General features: G+C 41.1%; 1 protein-coding gene and 1 pseudogene across 1 annotated transcript in view; both read left to right on the forward strand.

The window, feature by feature from the left end:
• The first annotated feature begins 455 nt into the window (after positions 1–455).
• CRYL1 (crystallin lambda 1) overlaps positions 456–21757 on the forward strand; it is a 156717-nt gene continuing 135415 nt past the window's right edge. The window contains exon 1 of the mRNA XM_037800606.1: positions 456–597. Coding sequence (XP_037656534.1) covers positions 557–597 — 41 coding nt within the window. The 5' untranslated portion in view covers positions 456–556. The remainder of the gene's footprint in view (positions 598–21757) is intronic.
• LOC119507445 lies at positions 5681–7892 on the forward strand (annotated as a pseudogene).

A 21757-nucleotide genomic window follows, 5' to 3' on the forward strand; every position in this document is an offset into this window, starting at 1 on the left:
TCTGCTGTCAGAGTCTTTGGGCCTCAGTTCTAGTCTGTAAAGCAAGGCGGCCAGGTATCTTTTTGGAAACTATCAGTGTCAACTCGACAATAAAGAATCTTAGCTTAAAGGCCTGCGACAGTATGTAACAGTTTCAAACAGGAACTTCTAGTAAGATTTCGCCTGGCGCCCCTTACTGGTCAATCCCTCTGCCAGCCCGGCCGCGTCCCTCCTAATGCATGTTGGTTTTACGGTAACAGGCAGAAAATGAAAAATAAAGGAGCAAATGACTCGGGTCCGAAGCGTCCCTGCTCTTGTCACCCTCCATCCCCACCATTCTCTCTGGTTGGTCGGTGCTCTCGCCCTGCCCGCCGGGTCGGTGGAGAGGTCCGGGGAAGGCACCACCCCGCCGCCCGCCCCGGCCCTCCCGGACCTATCCGGGAGCTCCTGCCGACGTTCCCGGGCGTCAGGGCGTGGAGCTCGAGGCGACGCCGGGGCCAATGGGCGCGCGGTTCCGCCCGCCGAGCTCCCGCGGTTGGGGCGGACGCTGGGCGCACTGCGCGGAGACCCGCGGACCATGGCTTCGGCAGGGGATGGCGGTGTGGTCATTTTGGGGAGGTAAGCGGGGCCGACCACGCCGGGCTGGTGCCCCTGGGCGCAGCCGGGAGTGGGTGCGCTGCGCCGGCGCGGAGCCGTGGCTCCCCGGGGCCCCCCGGGGGGCGCGTTAGCTTTTCAGCATCCTCAGTTTCCCTCGTGGGAGAGCTTTCTGTGCCATTTGCCGTGGCTTCTCCCCCAGCCCCAACCAGACCGAGCCGCGTTAGGTTAGTGGGCAACAACACGGAATTCTCCCAGCAAACTTATTTGAGTGGTGTCTTGTTTCACTTTGCGCAAATTTACAAGGAGAGTCAGAAAGCTCACAGTGCAGGCCGTGCTTTGAAATTCAGTTCGTGGCTTGAATTGAAATGGTGCCAGGCATGCTAGGCAAGTATACATTCAAGTGCCATGCACTCATATAGGTGTTAACTCATTTAATTCTGGCAACAGTTCTCCCTGAGTTGTATTCTTATATTCCCTTTTCACAAATCAGAAAACAGAACAATTTACCCAGGTCACAGGGAGTGACAGATGGGGCCCAAGCCCCGTAGCGACGTCCCGGAGGCGTGTCTGACCGCGCGCGGCCCTCGGGGCAGGTGTTGTGCGAACGTACGAAGGGATCCCTGACTCCCCGGAAAGGCGGTGGTTCCGGAGGGGGATCTCTGGAGCCCAACAGGTTTGCCATGATGGATTTCCGCTTTGTGTCTCTTTAAAAACTTCTGCTATTTACATAAAAAAGGGGAAGCGTTTACCGTTGGTGAGCTGTCGTAGCAATCCATCAACATGCTAATAGTTGCTAGTGGCAGTTAAAAGCAACTTTTTGGTGGCAGCTTCTGTCACCTTTTGTGCCATCAAGGTATTGCCCTCTCCCAGTCCAGTTTACAACCCTGTCTAGGGACCAATTCTAATGCCAGGGTGTTTTCCTTTAGGACTCATTGAAGGAAGGAGTTGAGATGCTTCCTGTCAGCTTCCTTTTGCTCACTGAGCAGGGACATTAACTGAGACTTTGTCCTTCAGGCACATGGGTGCCTGTGGTTGTGTAGTGAAGGAATAAAAAAATGCACTTTGGACCAGCTATGGTAATTATGTCCATCTAGCATTTTCCTCGTTTGTATAGCTTCCATGATGCCTGGGAGTAGTGTTCTGCGCCTAATACTTGTTAAATGAATTTCCAAGTTGATTGTACAGTTATCTGGGTTGGGTGGTTCCTGCAGAAAGGAGTTCAGTCTACTGAGAAGAGATGGGGGCTGTCTGAAGGATGCAGACAAGCGGGTGCACAAACTTTAATGACCAGGAATGACCCTGGGCCTGGGCTTGTTTGAAAGTCCTGTCTCTCCCCACACCCTCAATATGTCTACAAACTCTAATTTCTGCTTCTGGGTAGTGCTGGTTTTCTGCCCTCCCTCCCTCTCTCCCTCTCTTCTTTCTTTCTGCGCTGCTTTGGATGTAGTATGTCTCCCCCAAAGCCACATTTTTAATGCAGTCCTTTGGGGGCAGATTGATTCATCTTTCTGATTAGGGTGTGACCTCTTGATTGAACGTTTCCATGGAGATTTGACCCTGCCCATTCAGGGTAGGTCTTGATTAGCTCACACGGGGAGCGGAGAGATGAAAACGCTGGGGATATGCTAAACCAGGAGATCCAGATGCTTGTTGACACAGAGATTGTTGGAGATGCAGACAGAAGGACGGTTGGAGATGCTAAGCTAAGAGGTGAAACCCAGAGTTTGCTCCAGAGAAGCTAAGAGAGACCCAGAGACATTTTGGAGAATGCTATTTTGAAACCAGAACCCCGGAGCAAAGAAATCAGCAGACGCCAGCCACGTGCCTTCTCAGCTAACAGAGGTTTTCCGGATGCCATAGGCCATTCTTCAGTGAAGGTATACTCATGTTGATGCCTTAATTTGGACATTTTCATGGCCTGCGGACTGTAAATTTGTAACCAAATAAACCCCCTTTATAAAAGCCAATCCATTTTTGATATTTTGCATAATGGCACAATTAGCAAACCGGAACTCCTTCCTTCCTTCCTCCCTCCCTCCCTCCCTCCTTCCTTTACCAGCGTCCTTCTGAAAAATACTTCCCAGAATTACAGTTTGTATTTAATTATTTTCCATGGTTTTTTTTTTTTTTTTTGATCTTTTTCTAAAGACCACTCTTCCTGAGGGCCACTCAACTTTTCTAGGAGCCTATTAAAAATGGGAGTAGAAATGGGTATCATAAATCCAAATTTACATTTGGATAGTGTATCAAGGTTCTCCAGAGAAACTGAACCAATAAGATAATATGTGTGTGTGTTTACACGTATACACACACAAATAAATACATATATAAACATAATTTATACACACATATGTATATAAACATAATTTATATATATATGTATGTGTATATATAAAGAGATTTATTTTAAGGAATTGGGTCATGTGAATATGGGAACTGGCAAGGCTGAAAGCTGTAGGACAGTCTGACAGCAGAAACTTAGGCAGAAGTCGATGCTGCAGTCTTTAGGTAGAATTTCTTCTCTGGAAACTTCGGTCTTTGCTCTTAGGGCCCTCGACTGATTGAGTGAAGCCTACCAACAGTTTTGAGGGTAATCGCCTTTACTTAAAGTCAACTGGTTGTGGTTATAACCGAGAAGTTAAGAATTAAGAAATGATTATGATTACTGAATCCATTTATAGATATTTCTTTTTACTTTCTAGTGTATTTGAATAGCCGGAAAGAAATGGCTGACATTGCTGAACTGTAATGCATTTGCCTTGATCTTTGACAATGACTGTATAAGTAGATAGCCTTTATCTTGTGCCCTTATAAAAACCTTGTCACTTGTACACCCTTTATCTATTTTTTTTTTTTTTTTTTAAAGTCACAAAGGCAATGCCCTAATGCCAATGAAGGAACTTGAGTCAGCTCAGAACTAACCACTGACTCTCTTTTGTAGTGGTTAGCTTGGTTCCATCACAGCTCCACTCCTGTATATTTGTAAATTGTTTCTGCTAATACTTTTTACTGAAATGCTAATGACTCCATCTCCCCTTGTTTGAATCCATAAAAACCTTGAACTCCTTAGACAGAATTTTAGGCCACCTGATCTGCTTTACACCTGGCAATAAACTCTTTCTCTCTGAAACCCCGGTGTCAAGGACTGGCACATAGGGCAGAGAACCAACCAGTTTTGTCTGGTGACATAGCTGTTAACCACATCTACAGAATAACTTCACAGCAACTCCTAGATAAGTGTTTGATTAAATGACTGCATGTTACAGCCTAGCCAAGTTGACACATAAGACCGGTTAGCACAAGTCTGTTCTCGGGCTTTAATTTATGTTACACTTCATTACCTTCCTTCCTTATGTTACCTTACTCTTCTACAGGGGAACTTGGCTTTATATAACACCTGCCTTAATGAAACACAAATTATGATTATACTGCATTGGGTTTGTGTGTTCAAATACCAGGTCTTGAGCCTTTTTAAAATAGGAACCTGTCTGGGGGAGAGATCCTATATTGCACATACCCCTGGAGCCTGCCATGCCATCTCCAGTCCCCCTTCTCACGAGGCAAACCCCTTTAGGACAGCTAGGGGGCTGTCTCCTCCAGGAAAAATTCTACTTTTGGAACATTCTTCTATTAGAGGAAAAGCCCCTTTGGGTAGAAGCTTTGTTGTCATTGGTTGTACACCCACATTGCCTGCTCCTACTAGACAGATATTTGAATCTTTGTAGTAGAGATTTTGTGTTTTTTTTTGCTGATATGCAGCATGAAAGGTTGCTAGGATGTTGGTTTATATCAAGCAAGTTATTCCATGAGCTACAGTTTCTTTCATTTCTTCGATTCCAAAATTTTACTTTGGAGTGACCATGTACATTTTTTTTTAAATTCAATTTTATTGAGATATATTCACATACCATACAATCATCCAAAGTGTACAATGAGCTGTTCACAGTATCATCATATAGTTGTGCATTCATCACTACAATCAATTTTTTGAACATTTTCATTAATCCAAGAAATAAAAATGAAAATAAGAATAAAAATAAAAAAAGTACAAAAGAACGCCCCAAACATCTCATACTCCTTTTCCATGTACATTTTTTATGAGAAACTTTCTGAGGAATGGATTTTCTTTGAAGTGTTCCTTTAGGTGTTTTTCCTGCTAATTTTTGCATTAAAGCACTTCCCCACTCCCCTTCCTCCCACTCGCAATATGATGCTCCAGTTGCCTTTTGAGTCAGCTCAAACACTAAATGTTGCCTGCGTAGGAAATATTTAATAGCTCTAAATGGCAAGTTTTCCACAATATACTTAGATCAGTTTTATTTCAATTTCCGCCTAGTAAATAAGTAACTGTAGAATGAAAAGAGACTTTAAAAAGTATCTGAGTGGATTTATTCAAAGCTAAGTGGCCTTGATGATAAAATTAGAAATGAACCCACTTTATTACTTACCTTTACTTCTCTACCCTACTGCTGTTATATGACAGAATAAATGTTCATCTGAATTAGCCCTTTGTAGAACCAATTCAGATTTATGAATTTAGAGGCTTTAAGGCATATAAGAATAGTCTGTTAGATGGTAAGGGACTTAAATTATCGGTGTTGCTGTCCCCAGGTACATAGGGTTCAGAAAAATTTAATAAGATGTCACAGGTTCTAAGGAAAGGAAATAAATTATGTTTGGGCCAGAAGTAAAGAAGTACTGGGGAGAAGAAAGGTGATGGAAACCAAGACAGCTCACTTTCCAGTTCTGGGGTCAGCGTCTGACTCTGCATATCTGCTCTGTACCATCTCAGTCTCACTCTTCTTCCTTCCCCCTTCTTGCACTTACTCACTTTTCCTCTCTTCTCTGCTTCTTCATTTTGCACATTGCTGTGAAACCCAACACTGTAATCTTTCTCTTGCCTGTACTAACTTATAGTTCCCATATTTTAGGTCCAGTTTTCAGAGAGGAGATCTGATTGGCTTGACTCCTCTGTTCTAGCAAGTCTACTGATATCATAAGTTGCTGGTAAGCCAATAGATTGGCTGCTTTGGGTCACCTGTCATCCTCATGTCCAATCATCTGTGAAGGTGTATGAGTGGGGGAGGGGAGGTGTGATGGTTAAGTTCATGTCTCAACTTGGCCAGATTATGGTGTCCAGTTGTTTGGTCAAGCAAGCACTGGCCTGATTGTTACTGTGAAGATATCTCATGGATTTAAATCATCAGTAAATTGATTGCATCTGTGGCCAATTATATCTACAGTGAACCACGGAGTTTGCCTTCGTCAATGAGAGAAGTCTCATTCAATCAATTGAAGGCCTTAGAAGATGTGGCCCTTCCCGCTGGGTTTGGGGCGGGGCATCCCGCCGTTCCTGGCTTCCTCCCGAGAAACATGGCCAGGAGCAGTGAGGAGGCAGCAGACAACGGGCGAGGGGTCATGATCAGGAATGACTGGCCGGGGTGCGACTTAAGTTATTCACACATCCACAGCACGCCTATGGAGATCTGGAGTTTGTGCTCATCCCTCACGGCATCATCGTTGACAGAATTGAGAAGCTGGCTAAAGGTATTATGAAAGACATAGGAAACTCCGATATTATGGTCCTGTGTGTGCTCAAAGGAGGTTACAAATTCTGTTCTGATCTTGTGGAACATCTTAAGAACATCAGCCGAAATTCAGATAGATTTGTCTCCATGAAGGTTGATTTCATCAAACTCAAAAGTTACAGGAAGAGATGCAGATAACTGGAGGCGATGATCTTTCAACACTTTCTGGAAGGAATGTTCTCATCGTTGAGGATGTTGTTGGAACTGGGAAGACCACTGCTCGGCAGCATAGAGAAATGCAAGCCCAACATGGTCAAGGTCTCCAGCTTATTGGTGAAAAGAACACCTAGAAGTGATGGCTTTAGACCTGACTATGCTGGATTTGAGATTCCAGACCTATTTGTGGTGGGCTACGCCTTAGATTACAATGAATACTTCAGAGAGCTGAATCACATATGCATTATGAATGAACAAGGTAAAGAAAAATACTGAGTCTAAAGAAGTGAATTATCTCCAGCTGATTTCCAGATCGCACCAGGAAGCCCACAGGGAAGCCGGTCCCTGCAGACCTCCTCACTTGGTGCCATATTAAAAAATCGTTTTAATGAGAGCGCTTGTTTTTCTGAGAAGAAAATACAAAGATGACCAAAGGTTCTTAAGGGAAAGAAAGCAAGGCTGTGATTTGATTCATTCCAAACTAAACATGCCACCTTCACTCTCTGTCTGCCTTCACGCTCCTGAGCTACAACTTCTGTTTTGAAATGTTTGTTTTTGCTTCTATTACAATTCCCAGGAATACCCCCACCTAGTTACGCAAATGTTTTCCACTTAGCTCTGTTTTAACTCTACTGTGACCCTATTTCACAATCTCAAGAAGCTGGAAACCTTTTAAGTGAAGCCCTGAGCCAGTTCCCTGGGAATGCAGTTAAGATTCCATGCTAGTAATGAAGAGGAAGGACAATGTAGTATAAATTTCTTTTTGCACATTTCTGACAGGCCGTTATCATCTGCTTTGACAAAGCCTTTCTGAAGTCGGTGTCCAGTGAATCTTAATGGTGTTATGAAATGAGCCTTTGCTCTGTGCTCTGGATTTGCATTTCTGGGATGTGATGGTGGAATGGTATGTCTGCATGGGTAAATTCAACTGTGTTTAATACTTGGAATTTTAATTAGAAAAAAAAAAAGTGCAGCCAGGCCCTGGTTTCTAAGCTGCATCCTTTCATTCGTGTGAGACATGAGCAAAGGACAGAATGAGGAGGAAAAAGTGTTTTCAAGGCTCAAAGCTAAGCAAGAATAAAACTTTCTTCTTATTTGCACCAACTTGAACACAAAGGTTGAATTATTTTTTTAAATATCTTTATAAGGCTGACCACACAATCCAAAGTACCAGAGGAAACGCTTTAGAAAACGCTTTTTCAGCATAACATTTTTTCCTTTTTCCATTTTTTTTGCTGCTTTATGAAACATTTCCTAATTTACAAGGATTTTAATTGAAAATAAACTTTAGAGTGCCGAGAAAGCTGTTTTTCTTCACTTCCTAAAAGGAGCAAATGCAAAATAAATAACTAGCAGCCTTTGTTTAGTTCTGAACTGTGTGTGGCATATTGTTGGTGGGCTCAGGCTTCTTTTAAACTAATAAAGAACAAGAAACTTATGTTTGATGTGATGATTTCAGCCAGCAGCTTTTGGGGAATTCATCAAAAACCTTCATCTCATGAAGTTCCCAGCTTGCAGCCTGCCCTATGGAATTTGGACTTGTCTGTCCCCACAGTTGCATTAGCCAATTCCTATTAAAAAAATCTCATAATATTTACATATATACATATATATATATATCTCCTGCTGGTTTTGTTTCCCTAGAGAACCCTGACTAATATAGGTTTTGGTACTGGGAGTGGTTTTTGAGAAACAAAATCTTAAGGATGAGATTTCTGAGTTGGTTCTGGGGTTTTTGGAAATGTTCTCTAACCTAATTAGATTCAATGACTAATGACTCTATCGCCAATAATCAAGATGGCACTGATAGTCCATGGTGTGAGTTGGCAATAGAGATATGCAAAGTATCACCACTGGATATGGCTACTCAAATGCTTGTGAGAGGCCAGGCTCTGGGGTGAGAGTGTTTTTGACACCCTAACAGAGTTTTGTGAAGTTAAAAATGTATAATGATGTTGGCTGGTTGTTCCTAAAAATGCTGGATGTATTTGTAAAATAAAAGAATGAGCTCAAGCCTTCAGATTCCCATCTTAAGCCCTGCATGAAGGACATGAAAGTTTCTATGTGTGCCTTGAAAGAAAATCTTATGTCATGTAGCCACAGACCTTAGATTTCTGAAAACCAGACCCAGAATCTCATTGTGTGAGTGGCTAAATTACAATGTAAATTGAATTCCCAACCTTGTAGGATGTCTGCTATTAAACTGAGGGCATTGATTGGAAAAGAATGGGATCCTGAAATTGGAATGCGAACATGTGGGTTGATAATAGTAATGGTGGTGACATTGAAACCCCAGATTCTGCTGAGTCTTTGCCAGATAAACCTGTCAAGTTCTGCCCTGAGGAACCAGTCTGCTCTGGGGAATCAGCCATCTAACCTCCACCTGAAGAGATTAACCCTACTGTGCCTGATAAACCTGTATCCACCTCCCCTGAGGAAGCAGCCCTCAATCCTCTGTCTGGAGAGATTAATCCTGTGTCACCAGATGAAACTGCAATGGAATGCCCTGAGATAGATGGCTTGCAAGACATTTCTTATTCTTCTCATTACCCACCCCCACCACCCTCTACTTTCAGACCTATTACTAGACTGAAGTCCCAACAGGCCCCAAAAGGTGAGGTACAAAGTGTGACCCATGAGGAGGTATGCTACACTCCAAAAGAACTGTATGTTTTTTTTCAGTTTATAAATAGAAATCAGGGGAATGTGTGTGAGAATGGATATAAAGGGTGTGGGATAATGGTGGAAGGAATGTAAAGTTGGATCAGGCTGAATTTGTTGGTATGGGCCCACTAGGCAGAGATTCTAGATTCAGTGTTGAAGCTTAAGGAGTTCGAAAGGGCCCTAACAGTTTGTTTGGGTGGTTGGCTGAAGCATGGATCAAAAGGTGGCCTGTATCTTCTGAGGTTGAAGTGTCAGAACTGTCCTGGTATAATGTAGGTGAGGGGATCCAAAGAGATTGGAATAAGTGGATTTAACCATGTAAGACCAGCTCACCCTCCCCAGGAATGTCCAGAGGATATACCATGTACCTTTTCCCAGGACTGTGAGGCATAAATTTGTGAGACTAACTCCGTCATCCCTGAAGAGCGCTGTGGTTGCTCTTCTCAGTGGGATAGGTATTACTATGGAACCGCTATCACTGAACTTGCTTAAATACAATGGGGATGATTGGATCCTGGGTTGGCAGAAACCAAGTGGCAGCACTTCACTGTCAAAGACAAGGTGGGTGTGGCTACCATTATGGACAGAGGTCTCAGAGCAGTGATTGAAACAGTCTGACTCACACAGACCTGTGGTTTTGGCTAGTAGATCATGGGGTACCTAGAAGTAAAGTAGATGGGCAGTTTACTAAATTCTGACTTGATCTTTATAAGCAGAAGAATTCTAGGTCAAGTGAACAAAAGTCTAACTTAAATTACAAAAACAGAGTCACGACCCCTTAATCAATTTCCAGACTTGAGACAGTTTACAGACCTAGAGCCCTTTGAATGAGGGGAAGGCTAGTTCCCCTTGGGGAAGGACCCTGCTGCTGGCCAAAATTTACACAGTTCGTCTTCCTCCCAGCCTTTCCCAAAGAGACCTACACCCTTTTACTGGAGTATCTGTGTATTGGGGGAAAGGAAATGATCAGATATTTTAGGGACTACTAGACACTGGCTCAGAAGTGACATTAATTCCAGGAGACCCAAAACATCACTGTGGTACTCAATCAGTGTAGGGGCTTATGGAGGTCAGGTGATCAATGGAGTTTTAGCTTGGGCCCGTCTCACCTTACATCTAGATCTTCACTAGGCATTTTCACTAGGGATTTTCACTAGGGATCCCTGGACCTATTCTGTGGTTATTTCCCCAGTCCCAGAATATATAATTGGAGTAAACATACCCAGCAACTGGCAGAATCCCCACACTGGTTCCATGACTTGTGGAGTGAGGGCTGTTATGGTAGGAAAGGCCAAGTGGAAGCTACTAGAACTGCCTCTACCTAGCAAAATAGTAAATCAAAAGCAATACTGGATTCCTGGAGGTACTGCAGATATTAGTTCCACCATCAAGGACTTGAAGGATGCAGGGTGATGATTCCAGTGCATCCCCATTCAACTTTCTTATTTGCAGAACACAGAAGGATTTTGGAGGATGACAATGGATTATCGTAAACTGAACCAGGTGGTGACTCAAATCATAGCTGCTCTTCCAGATGTGGTATCATTACTTGAGCAAATCAACACATCCCCTGGTACCTGGTATGCAGCTATTGATCTGGCAAATGCTTTTTTCTCAATTGCTGTTAGTAAAGACCACCAGAAACAGTTTGCTTTCGGCTGGCAAGGCCAACAATACACCTTCATTTTCCTACCTCATGTCATAATCTAGTCCACAGGGACTTTGATTGTTTCTCCCTCCCACATTGGTCCATTATATTGATGATACAAATTTTTTTTTTTCATTTTTATTGAGATTGTTCAGATACCATACAATTATCCAAAGATTCAAAATGTACAATCACTTGCCCCTGGGTACCCTCATACAGCTGTGCATCCATCACACTTAATTTTTGTTCAATTTTTAGAAACTTTTTATTACTCCAGACAAGAAATAAAGTGAAAGATGAAAAAAGAAAAAAAGAAAAGGAAACTCGAATCCTCCCCTATCCCTAACCAACCCCCCTCAATTGTTGACTTGTAGTATTGGTATAGTACATTTGTTACTGTTTATGAAAAAATGTTGAAATACTACTAACTGTAGTATATAGTTTGTAATAGGTATATAGTTCTTCCCTATATGCCCCTCTATTATTAACTTCTAATTGTATTGTCATACATTTGTTCTGGTTCATGGAAGTGATTTCTAGTATTTGTACAGTTGATCATGGACATTGCCCACCATAGGATTCAGTTTTATACATTCCCATCTTTTGACCTCCACCTTTCCTTCTGGTGACATATATGACCCTGAGTTTCCCCTTTCCACCTCATTCACACACCATTCGGCACTGTTAGTTATTCTCACATCTTGCTACCAACACCCCTGTTCATTTCCAAACATTTAAGTTCATCCTAATTGAACATTCTGCTCATACTAAGCAACTACTCCCCTTTCTTAAGCCTCATCCTATATCTTGGTACCTTATATTTCATGTCTATGAGTTTACATATTATAATTAGTTCCTATCAGTGAGACCCTGCAATAATTGTCCTTATGTGTCTGGCTTATTTCACTCAGTATATTGCCCTCGAGGGTTTGTCATCAACCCATGTTTTTTTAATATGGTTTTGTTCACTCACCATACATTCCATCCCAAGTAAATAATCGATGGTTCTCTGCATGGTCATACATTTATGTGTTCACCACCTTCACCACTATCTATATAAGGGCATCTGCATTTCTCCCACAAGGCAGGAGGGAGAGTCAAAGAAGGTAGAGAGACAAAAGAAAGAGGAAAAAAAAATGACAGCTAGGAAGCAGCAAAAGGAAAAATAACCTTAAATCAATGTAGAATAAATAATCAGACAATACCACCAATGTCAAGTGTCTAACATGCCTCCCCTACCCCCCCTCTTATCTGCATTTACCTTGATATATCGCCTTTGTTACATTAAAGGAAGCATAATACAATGATTCTATTAGTTACAGTCTCTAGTTTATGCTGATTGCATCCCTCCCCCAATGCCTCCCCATTTTAAACACCTTGCAAGGTTGACATTTGCTTGTTCTCCCTCCTAAAAGAACAAATTTGTACATTTTATCACAATTGTTGAATACTCTAGATTTCACCAAATTACACAGTCCCAGTCGTTATCTTTCCTCCTTTCTTGTGGTGTCTCACATGCTCCCCCCCTTCCTCTCTCAACCATATTCATAGTTACCTTTGTTCAGTGTACTTACATTGTTGTGCTACCATCTCCCAAAATTGTGTTCCAAACCACACACTCCTGTCTTCTATCACCCTGTAGTGCTCCCTTTAGTATTTCCTTTAGGGTGGGTGTCTTGTTCACAAAGTCTCTCATTGTCTGTTTGTCAGAAAGTATTTTGAGCTCTTCCTCATATTTGAAGGACAGCTTTGCTGGATACAGGATTCTTGGTTGGCGGTTTTTCTCTTTCAGTATCTTAAATATATCACACCACTTCCTTCTTGCCTCCATGGTTTCTGCTGAGAGATGCGCACATAGTCTTATTAAGCTTCCTTTGTATGTAATGGATCGCTTTTCTCTTGCTGCTTTCAGGATTCTCTCTTTGTCTTTGACATTTGATAATCTGATTATTAAGTGTCTTGGCATAGGCCTATTCATATCTCTTCTGCTTGGAGTATGCTGTGCTTCTTGGATCTGTAATTTTATGTCTTTCCTAAGAGATGGGAAATTTTCATTGATTATTTCCTCTATTATTGCTTCTGCCCCCTTTCCCTTCGCTTCTCCTTCAGGGACACCAGTGATACATACATTATTGTACTTTGTTTCATCCTTGAGTTCCTGGAGACGTTGCTCATATTTTTTCATTCTTTCCTCCATCTGCTCCTTTGCATGTAGGCTTTCAGGTATTTTGTTCTCCAGTTCCTGAGTGTTTTCTTCTGCCTCTTGAGATCTGCTGTTGTATGTTTCCATTGTGTCTTTCATGTCTTGTGTTGTGCCTTTCATTTCCATAGATTCTACTCGTTGTTTTTTTGAACTTATGATTTCTGCCGTATATATGCCCAGTGTTTCCTTTACAGCCTGTATCTCTTTTGCAATATCTTCTCTAAACTTTTTGAATTGATTTAGCATTAGTTGTTTAAATTCCTGTATCTCAGTTGAAGTGTACGTTTGTTCCTTTGACTGGGCCATAGCTTTGTTTTTCTTAGTGTAGGTTATAATTTTCTGTTGTCTAGGCATGGTTTCCTTGGTTATCCAAATTAGGTTTTCCCAGACCAGAACAGGCTCAGGTCCCAGAGGGAAGAAATATTCAGTATCTGGTTTCCCTGGGGGAGAAAATTGCTCCACCCTTTGATGCCTCAGGTCACTGTGCTTTTCTGCCCAGCAGGTGATGCCTGTTAGCCTATAATTCTTGACTGGTGTGAGGAGATATGGCCCTGTTCCCCCAGGCTCTGAGGTCTGGTTCTGAATGGAAAGGGCCCCACCCCTTTCCTCCTAGAGAAGACAGACCCCCCAGGTGGAGGTCATTAGCATTTCAGTGGTCTCGCTCTCTGCTTGTGCTCTCTTCACCCTTCCCTGAGTCACAGCCCTGGAAACTGAAAATGACTGGGACTTTCTCCACTGAGCCGAAAAAGAAACAGATAGTCCCCTTCAGACCCAGTCCAAGAGGCAACCCTCCGGCTCTCCCAGGTCAGTCGTCACCCAAAGCCTCTGTCTGTTTTTTGGGGCTGCGTACCTGTAGTGAGCAGTTCACACTCGCTACTTAAAACCCCAGTTGGAGCTCAGCTGAGCTATATTCGCTTGCTGGGAGAGAGCTTCTCTCTGGCACCACAAGGCTTTGCAGCTCGGGCTATGGGGGAGGGGGTCTTGTGACTTGGATCTGCAGGTTTTACTTACAGATTTTATGCTGTGTTCTTGGGCATTCCTCCCAATTCAGGTTGGTATATGATGAGTGGATGGTCTCGTTTTTCCCCCCGCAGTTATTCTGGATTATTTACTAGTTGTTTCTGGTTTTTTGTAGTTGTTCCAGGGGCACTACTTAGCTTTCACTCCTCTCTATGCCACCATCTTGCCCCGCTCTGATGATATAAATTTGATTGGACCTAGTGTGCAAGAAGTAGAAACTACTCTGGACTTATTGGTAAAGCATTTGTGTGTCAGAGGATAGGAGATAAACCCAACAAAAATTCTGGGTCCTTCCACCACAGTGAAATTTCTGGGCGCCCATTGGTGTGGAGATAACCCTTGTAAGGTGAAGGATAAGCTGTTGCATCTGGCCCCTCCTACAACCAAAATCCAGCAGCAGAGGATTCTGGGGAAGCAGGCAGCAGACCCCAGCAGGTGCTTGGGGTTCTCCTTTCCAAGTGCAGTGGATTCTCTAAAATGAATGAAAGTAATACAGGCAATGAAACCCAGTACAATAAAAATAAATCTGCTTTGTCTTTAATGTCTGCAATATGTGATACAACTAATTTTTTCCCAACTTTTCATTATAAAAATTCTCAAACACACAGAAAATGTGAAAATCTAGAAAAAAGATCACCTGCATACCCACTCCTCAATTTTTTTTTGAATAAGAAATCATTTATTTTTATTGTCAATTAACCTATGTTGCAGGACTTCATACTTTGAATTGAAGTTCTCACGGATTTCTCTCCCATATGCTATATTTGCTTTATCTGTATATAATTTAAATTATTTAAGCAACTCTAAATATTAGATGGTTAGTTTTTATTCTTAATTTTTGCTAATATAAATTCTCCTGTGAATGTATATCTTTATGTAGTCGCCCAAAGAAAAATTCTAGAATACAAATTCTAGGTCAAATGTTATAAGCACCTATAATTTGGATATAGGCTGTTATATTGTCTTCCAGAAATTTCATACCAATTTGTATTATTCCCAAGAGTATGTGAATGTCCATCTCTCAGTAACTAAACCAACACTAAGCATTGCCAGTCTTTTTAATCTTGCCATTAAGATATAAAGTTAATTTGCATTTATTAGACTGCAGCAGAAAATATGGTTTCAAGTTGTTGGTTTTCATACTTTGTGGCATTTTTTCCCCCTCTCATATGGTATGTTCATCTTTTCCTTCTGAACTTGTAGAAATTTTTGTGTATTTATATATTAAAAATATTGTTTCCTTTTGGACATATGTCTTATGTTGATTTTTGCCAGAAACAGAGTTAAGATCAGTTAATTTATTTGGCAACCAATATCAAAACATGAGGCAGGTGCTGTGAAAAGCTTGGAAACCACTGCTCTAGTGTTAATATCCCCCCTAACCACACACCCTCACTCTCAAGTCCCTTCCCCATTTGTGGATGAAGAGTCGAAGGCCACCTTGGTCATGTGACAAGCTGCTGTATGATCCCAGCATAGTAGCATACATGGGTGTGGGGTCCTGATACCAAACGATTAAGATAAATTGTTGAATCACAGCATTACTTGTTTAAGTCACTGGTGTTCACTAGAAAAGTAATGCGAGTCACATATATAATTAAAATTTCTAGTGGCTACGTTAAAAAAAGTAAAAAGAAACCATTATAATTAATTTTAATAATGTATTTTATTTGGCCCAATATAGTCAAGTATTATTGTTTTGGCAAGTCATTCATATATTAATGAAATAGTTTATATTCTTTTTCTCTTTCTATTTTTTTGTACCAAGTCTTCAAAATTTTACCCCTGTGGCATGTTGCAGTTTAGCCGCTTCTCAAATCCTTAGCAGCCACGTGTGGCCAGTAGCCGCCATGACACCATCTCTGTCAATCAAGAAAGCAGATTGCCAGAAAGTCCTTCTCCCCGGCAGGACAGGCTTTTGGGGACACACTTTTACGTATTTTCAGAATGCAAGTCAAATTGTGGGAGGACGTTTACTTAATGAGGCGAACCTCTTGTGTTCTTTTTTGTGGGAAAGCCTTTTCCATAAAATTAGCTACAGCCGCACAGGCTTTTGTAGACTGATCGTGGCCACGCACCTTCTACCTTTGTACAGACTGCCTGCCCTTTCCTGTTTCCCCTGCCTGATATTTTCAGTTCCTTTTTCCTCTGCACCGATCCCTCTTGGTTTCACTGTGTGACAGACACAAGACTTAAGGGGACCGAGTGGATAGAAGAGTTCTGATGCCAAGGCTGCATCAGAGGCCAGGCTCTGGAGTTGGTCAGCTGGAAGGGCCAGGGCTGCTCAGCACGTGTGATACCCAGCGAAGGTCTTACAGGTGTATGAGATGGTTCAGTTGGTAGGGTTGTGGTGTTTTCTGAAACCACCAAGTCGAAAGAAAAAGAATTATTAAAAAAAAAAAAAAAGGAAAAAATTTAATGAAGTATGCTATGCATTCAAAAAAGTGCGTAAGTCGTAAGTATTCAGCTTGAGAAAATGTTCAAAGAGAACACACCGCTGTAACCACCATAGTGAAAATATTCTTCATTCTAGAGCTGGGTGGCATCCAGACTTCTTTTACAGTTAAATAATTTACCATTTGTTCCAAACATTATGATAATGACATCAGGAAGAAAAGTGTTTAAAGTCAGTGGCAGGCTTGAAATTGGGGACAGGCGTGAATGTTAATTGGCCTTTTAACTAAATGTCTTACAATTTCTGATTCTTATTCTTATAATCCTTACAATTCCAATTCTTACAATTTCTACTCCCATTAAAGGAATGGTTCCGAAAACATAAACATACAAAATATATGTATATATACACACACACATACACATATACATATGTATATATGTGCATATACATATATATATATATGTGTATATATGCTCATTTGAAGAAGAAAAAGAACTCTATGCGGGCACTGTCCTTTTCAAACTATGACTTGCAATCGATAGGATTTTTTCCCCCTTTATATAGTCTAGAATAGCTGTCAAATAGAATTTTCTGCAATGGTGGAAATTTCTGTTTCCATCCAAGACAGTAGCCACCATCTACAAGCAGCTATTGAGCATTCCAAATGTACCTGACTTTTTTTTTTAATTAAATTCAGTTTTATTGAAATATATTCACATACCATACAGTCATCCATGGTGTACAATCAATTGTTCACAGTACAATCATGTAGTTATGCATTCATCACCACAATCTATTTCTGAACATTTTCCTTACATCAGAAAGAATCAGAATAAGAATAAAAAATTAAAATAAAAAAGAACACCCAAATCACCCCCCCATCCCACCCTATTTTTCATTTAGTTTTTGTCCCCATTTTTCTATTCATCCATCCATACGCTAGATAAAGGGAGTGTGATCCACAAGGTTTTCACAATCAGACTGTCACCCCTTGTAATCTACACTGTAATACAGTTGTCTTCAGGAATCCAGACTACTGGGTTGGAGTTTGATAGTTTCAGGCATTTACTTCTAGCTATTCCAATACATTAAAACCTAAGAGGTGTTGTCTATATAGTGCATAAGAATGTCCACCAGTGACCTCTTGACCCCATTTGAAATCTCTCAGCCACTGAAACTATTTTGTCTCATTTTGCATCCCCCTTTTGGTCAAGAAGATATTCTCAATCCCACGATGCCAGGTCCAGATTCATCCCCAGGAGTCATATCCTGCATTGCCAGGGAGATTTACACCCCTGGGAGTCGGGTCCCATGTAGGGGGGAGGGCTGTGAGTTCACCCTCCGAGTTGGCTTAGCTAGAGAGAGAGGGCCACATCTGTGCAACAAAGAGGTACTCAGGGGGAGACTCTTGGGCACAATTGTGCTCTTCGTCTTGGAGAGACAAATTATGTCATCCCTCTAGTTGCTCATTTTAAGCACAACTCCGAGAAATGGTCCGGGTCCAGGATGACCAGGGCCTTGCATTCTTGGCATACCCAGGAAGACATTTAAGAATGCAAGAGACCCATGGAAAAGTGTCTCCCAACACTGAACACCGGGTTCTATCCTCACCATCTTCTTGGCCCTTCTGAAATGTGGAATATCTTGCTGCTATTAGATCATGCCCTGATAGCTGGATCAAAATTTCAGATGTTTCCAATTTAGAGGAGCCCCAGGGAACTCTGTTAATTTATATTTGGATTGTATGAGGAGTGCTGGGGATAATTTTTGGCCAGCTGCAACTTGCTTTTGATCTTTCAAGAAGAATTGGAAAATCTCAAGATTGAAAGAGAAATTATAATCTAGTCCAAACATCCACTCAATATTTGATGCCAACATTCCTACCAAGTGGTTATCCTGCCTCTTTTCTGATAGCTCCAGTTCTAAGAATTTGCCACCTGTTTGATTAAATGAAGCTGATACAGCTCTCAGAATTAGGGGTCCCCTTTTCCAGAATAGCAGCAATCATCAGAACAAGACCCAAGCAAGAAATAGTTCTGCTAGCCTCAGATTAAAGTGCTTGCTCCTGCATTATCAATCTCCCTCTTTAGGGGATCATACCCTTCATCATACAAACATACAGTTATATCTTCTGTCCTGAAAAGTATCCCCTCTTGACCCCATTTCTCCCTCCAGTTATTCCCACATTTCTCCTAAAAACTTGCTAAAATTGTATATATTCCCAGTCTCCAGTTCCTATCTTCCCTTCCAGCCTCCAACCCCCAATCCTATTTTGTATTATGAAAAAAATTCAGACTATAATAAAAGTTGAGAGATTAGTACAATTAACTCACATATACCCGTCACCCCACTTCAAAAATCATGAGCACATGACTAATCTACATTTATTTAATGCTCCCTTATCAGGGTTATTTTGAAGCAAGTTCCAGACATTGTATCATTTCATCTTTAAATATGGCAGCATGTTGTATATCTGAAAGATAGGGACTATTTTAAAAACATAGCTACCATAACATCATTAGGTGTAAAACATTAACGAAATTCTTTAATGCCTTCAAATAATATCTTCAACTATCCGGTCACTATTTGTGGTGGTAGATTGAATTAGGTATCCCAATTTAGACTTGTTCTTAATCTTAATCCACATTCCTCTGGGTCTGAACTCATTGTAAATAGGATCTCTTGAAGATATTATTCTCAGTTAAGGTGTTGTCCAAATGAATGAAGTTGAGTCTTAATCTGGATTACTGGAGTCTTTGAGAAGAAGAAGAAATTTAGATATAGTCTGAGAGAACCACAGGAAGAAACTGGAAGCTAGAAGTCAACAGAACCTGGAAAAGAAAGAGCAGAAATTGCCATGTGATGGGAAAGCCAAGGAACCCAACGCCTGCTGTCCAGGCAGAAAGCTTCCAACCCCGGGAGGAGGCAAGCCTTTAGCTAGTGCCTTGATGTGGACTTCTGGCCTCAGAAACCACCGATAAACTCCTGTTGTGTAAGCCAACCAGTTGTGTGATATTTGTTGTAGCAGTCTAGCAAAATGAGATGGTGTTCAGAATTCCTGATTATCTAAAATTTTAACGCTTGGTTCTGTTGCTTCAGATTCAAATAGGGTCCACACATTGTATTTGGTTGATACGTCTCTTAACTCTTTCAAAACATTGGTTCTTCTTTTGTCTTTTTTTTTCTTCTCCTTTTCATTTTTCTTACAACTTGTCTGCTGATGCAACTGGGTCATTTGTCCTGCAGAATTTTCCACACTCTGGATTTTGCTGAATGTATCCCTATGGTATCATTTAACATATTTCTCTGTCACTTGTCTCTGGTTGTTAGCTCTTGTCTCTGGTTGTTAGCTCTGGTTGTAAAGCTAGACAGTTAGGCTTTGTCTCCACCAGTCTACCAAAACTGCTTTTGGTGTGGTCACCACCACTATTCATTTTGCCAGTGGCCAATTCTCAGTCTAAATCTTATTTTCTCTCTCCATGGCATTTAACCCACGTGGCCACTCCCTTATTGCAGACTCCCTTCACTTCCCTGACCTTCTCATCTGGTTTTCTCTCACTGGCAGCTCCTTTTAGTGTCCATACCCTTTCTCCTAAAAGTTGGAGTGTCCCAAGGCTCAATCCTTTAGCTTTGTTATCAACATTCACTTCCTCAGTGGTCTCATTCAGTCTCCAACTTTTAAATACTATGTCTCCCCAATTAACGTTTCCACCCCAGACCCTGCCCCTGAACAGTCCAGTTGTTTACTAGACATACCTTTTAGACATCTCAAACATAAAACATCCTGAACTGAACACCTGATCTTCTTTCCTAAAACCTGCTCTAGCTGTCCTCCCTATCTGAGTTAATGCCTTCTCCATCTGTTCTTTTGCTGGCCCAAAACACTTGGAATCATCTTTGACTTGAAAAAGTTGGGGAAATGGACATTGGTGATAATAATACAATGTGTTGTCAATGTAATTAATACTACTGAGTTGTACACATGGAGGTGGTTAAAGTAGGAAACTTTGGTTGCTACAATAAAAAGTTTAAAAAAAATCACTGTTTTAAAGTGTACAATTTGGTGGGGTTTTATTGTATTTACAGAGTTGTGCAACCTTTACCAGAATAAACTTTGAAACGTTTTTACTGCCCCAAAAAGAAACCTTGTAGTCTCCCCCCATGACCCTTCCCCTGCCCAGCATGGAACAACCACAGATCTACTTCCTGTCTCTGGATTTTCCTATTCTGAAAATTTCATATAAATGGAATCATACAGTATGTGGCCTTTTATGTCTGGCTTCTTTCACTTACATAATGTCTTCAAAGTTTATCCATGTTGTAGCATCAGAACTTTGTTCCTTTTGTTGCTGAATAATATTCCATTGTATGGCTATAGCACGTTTTATTTACCCATTCATTATTGATGAATATTTGGATTATTTCCACTTTTTGGCTACTAAGAATAATGCTGCTGTGAATATTTGTCTCCAAGTTTTTGTGTGCTATGTTTTCATTTATCTTGAGTATATAACTAGGAGTAGAATTGCTGTCATATTTATTCATTAAAAATTTTTTTAGAACAATTGTAGGTTTATGGAAAAATTGTGAAGATAATAAGAAGGTTCCCATATACCCCTTTACCCATTTTCCTTTATTATTTAGATCTTATATTAATAGGTACATTTGTTGCAATTAATGAACCAATATTGGTCCTAAATATTGTACCATAAAGTCAATAGTTTATTCTGTTTCCTAAGTTATCCCCTGATAACCTTTTTCCAATCTGGGACCCCATCCAGGATACTACATTATATTTAGTTGTCATATCTCCTTAGACTTTTCTTAGCTGTTGTGGTTTTTCAGACTTTTCTTTTTTTGATGATCTTGACAGTTTTGATGGGTACTGGTAGGTATTTTGTGGAATGTCCCCGAGTTGGGGTTTGTCTGATGTTTTTCTCATGGTTAGACTGGGGTTATGTGTTTTGGAGAGGAAGACCACAGAGATAAAGTGCATTCTCATCACATCATACCAAGAGTACATACTGTCAACTTGACTAATCACGGTTGATCCTAACCTTGGTCACCTGGCTGAGTGGTGTTTGTCAGGTTTCTCCACTGTAAAGTTCCTCTTTTTTTCTGCATTCCATACTGTACTCTTGGAAGGAGATCACCATGTTCAGCCCACACTTCAGCGGAGGGGAATTACGCTGTCCTCCCTGAGGGTGGAATATCTACATAAATTACTTGGAATCTTCTGCAAGGGAGAGTTTTCTCCTCCGTTTTAAAAATTTATTCAATATTTATTTATGTCTTTATGGACTCATGGATATTTATTTTATACTTTGGGTTGTTATCCAATTCTACATTATTTTGTTGCTCAAATTGTCCCAGCTTTGGCCATTAGGAGTTCCTTCATTGGCTCCTGATTCCCTTTGACATTCCCCCATCGGTGTGTGTGCCTCTGAGCACTTCCTTACTTTCTGGTGCCCCAAGATGCTCTTGGCTCATCTTTTTTTTTTAAA

This window comes from Choloepus didactylus, chromosome 12, assembly GCF_015220235.1.
Source record: "Choloepus didactylus isolate mChoDid1 chromosome 12, mChoDid1.pri, whole genome shotgun sequence".
Taxonomy (NCBI): Eukaryota; Metazoa; Chordata; class Mammalia; order Pilosa; family Megalonychidae; genus Choloepus; species Choloepus didactylus.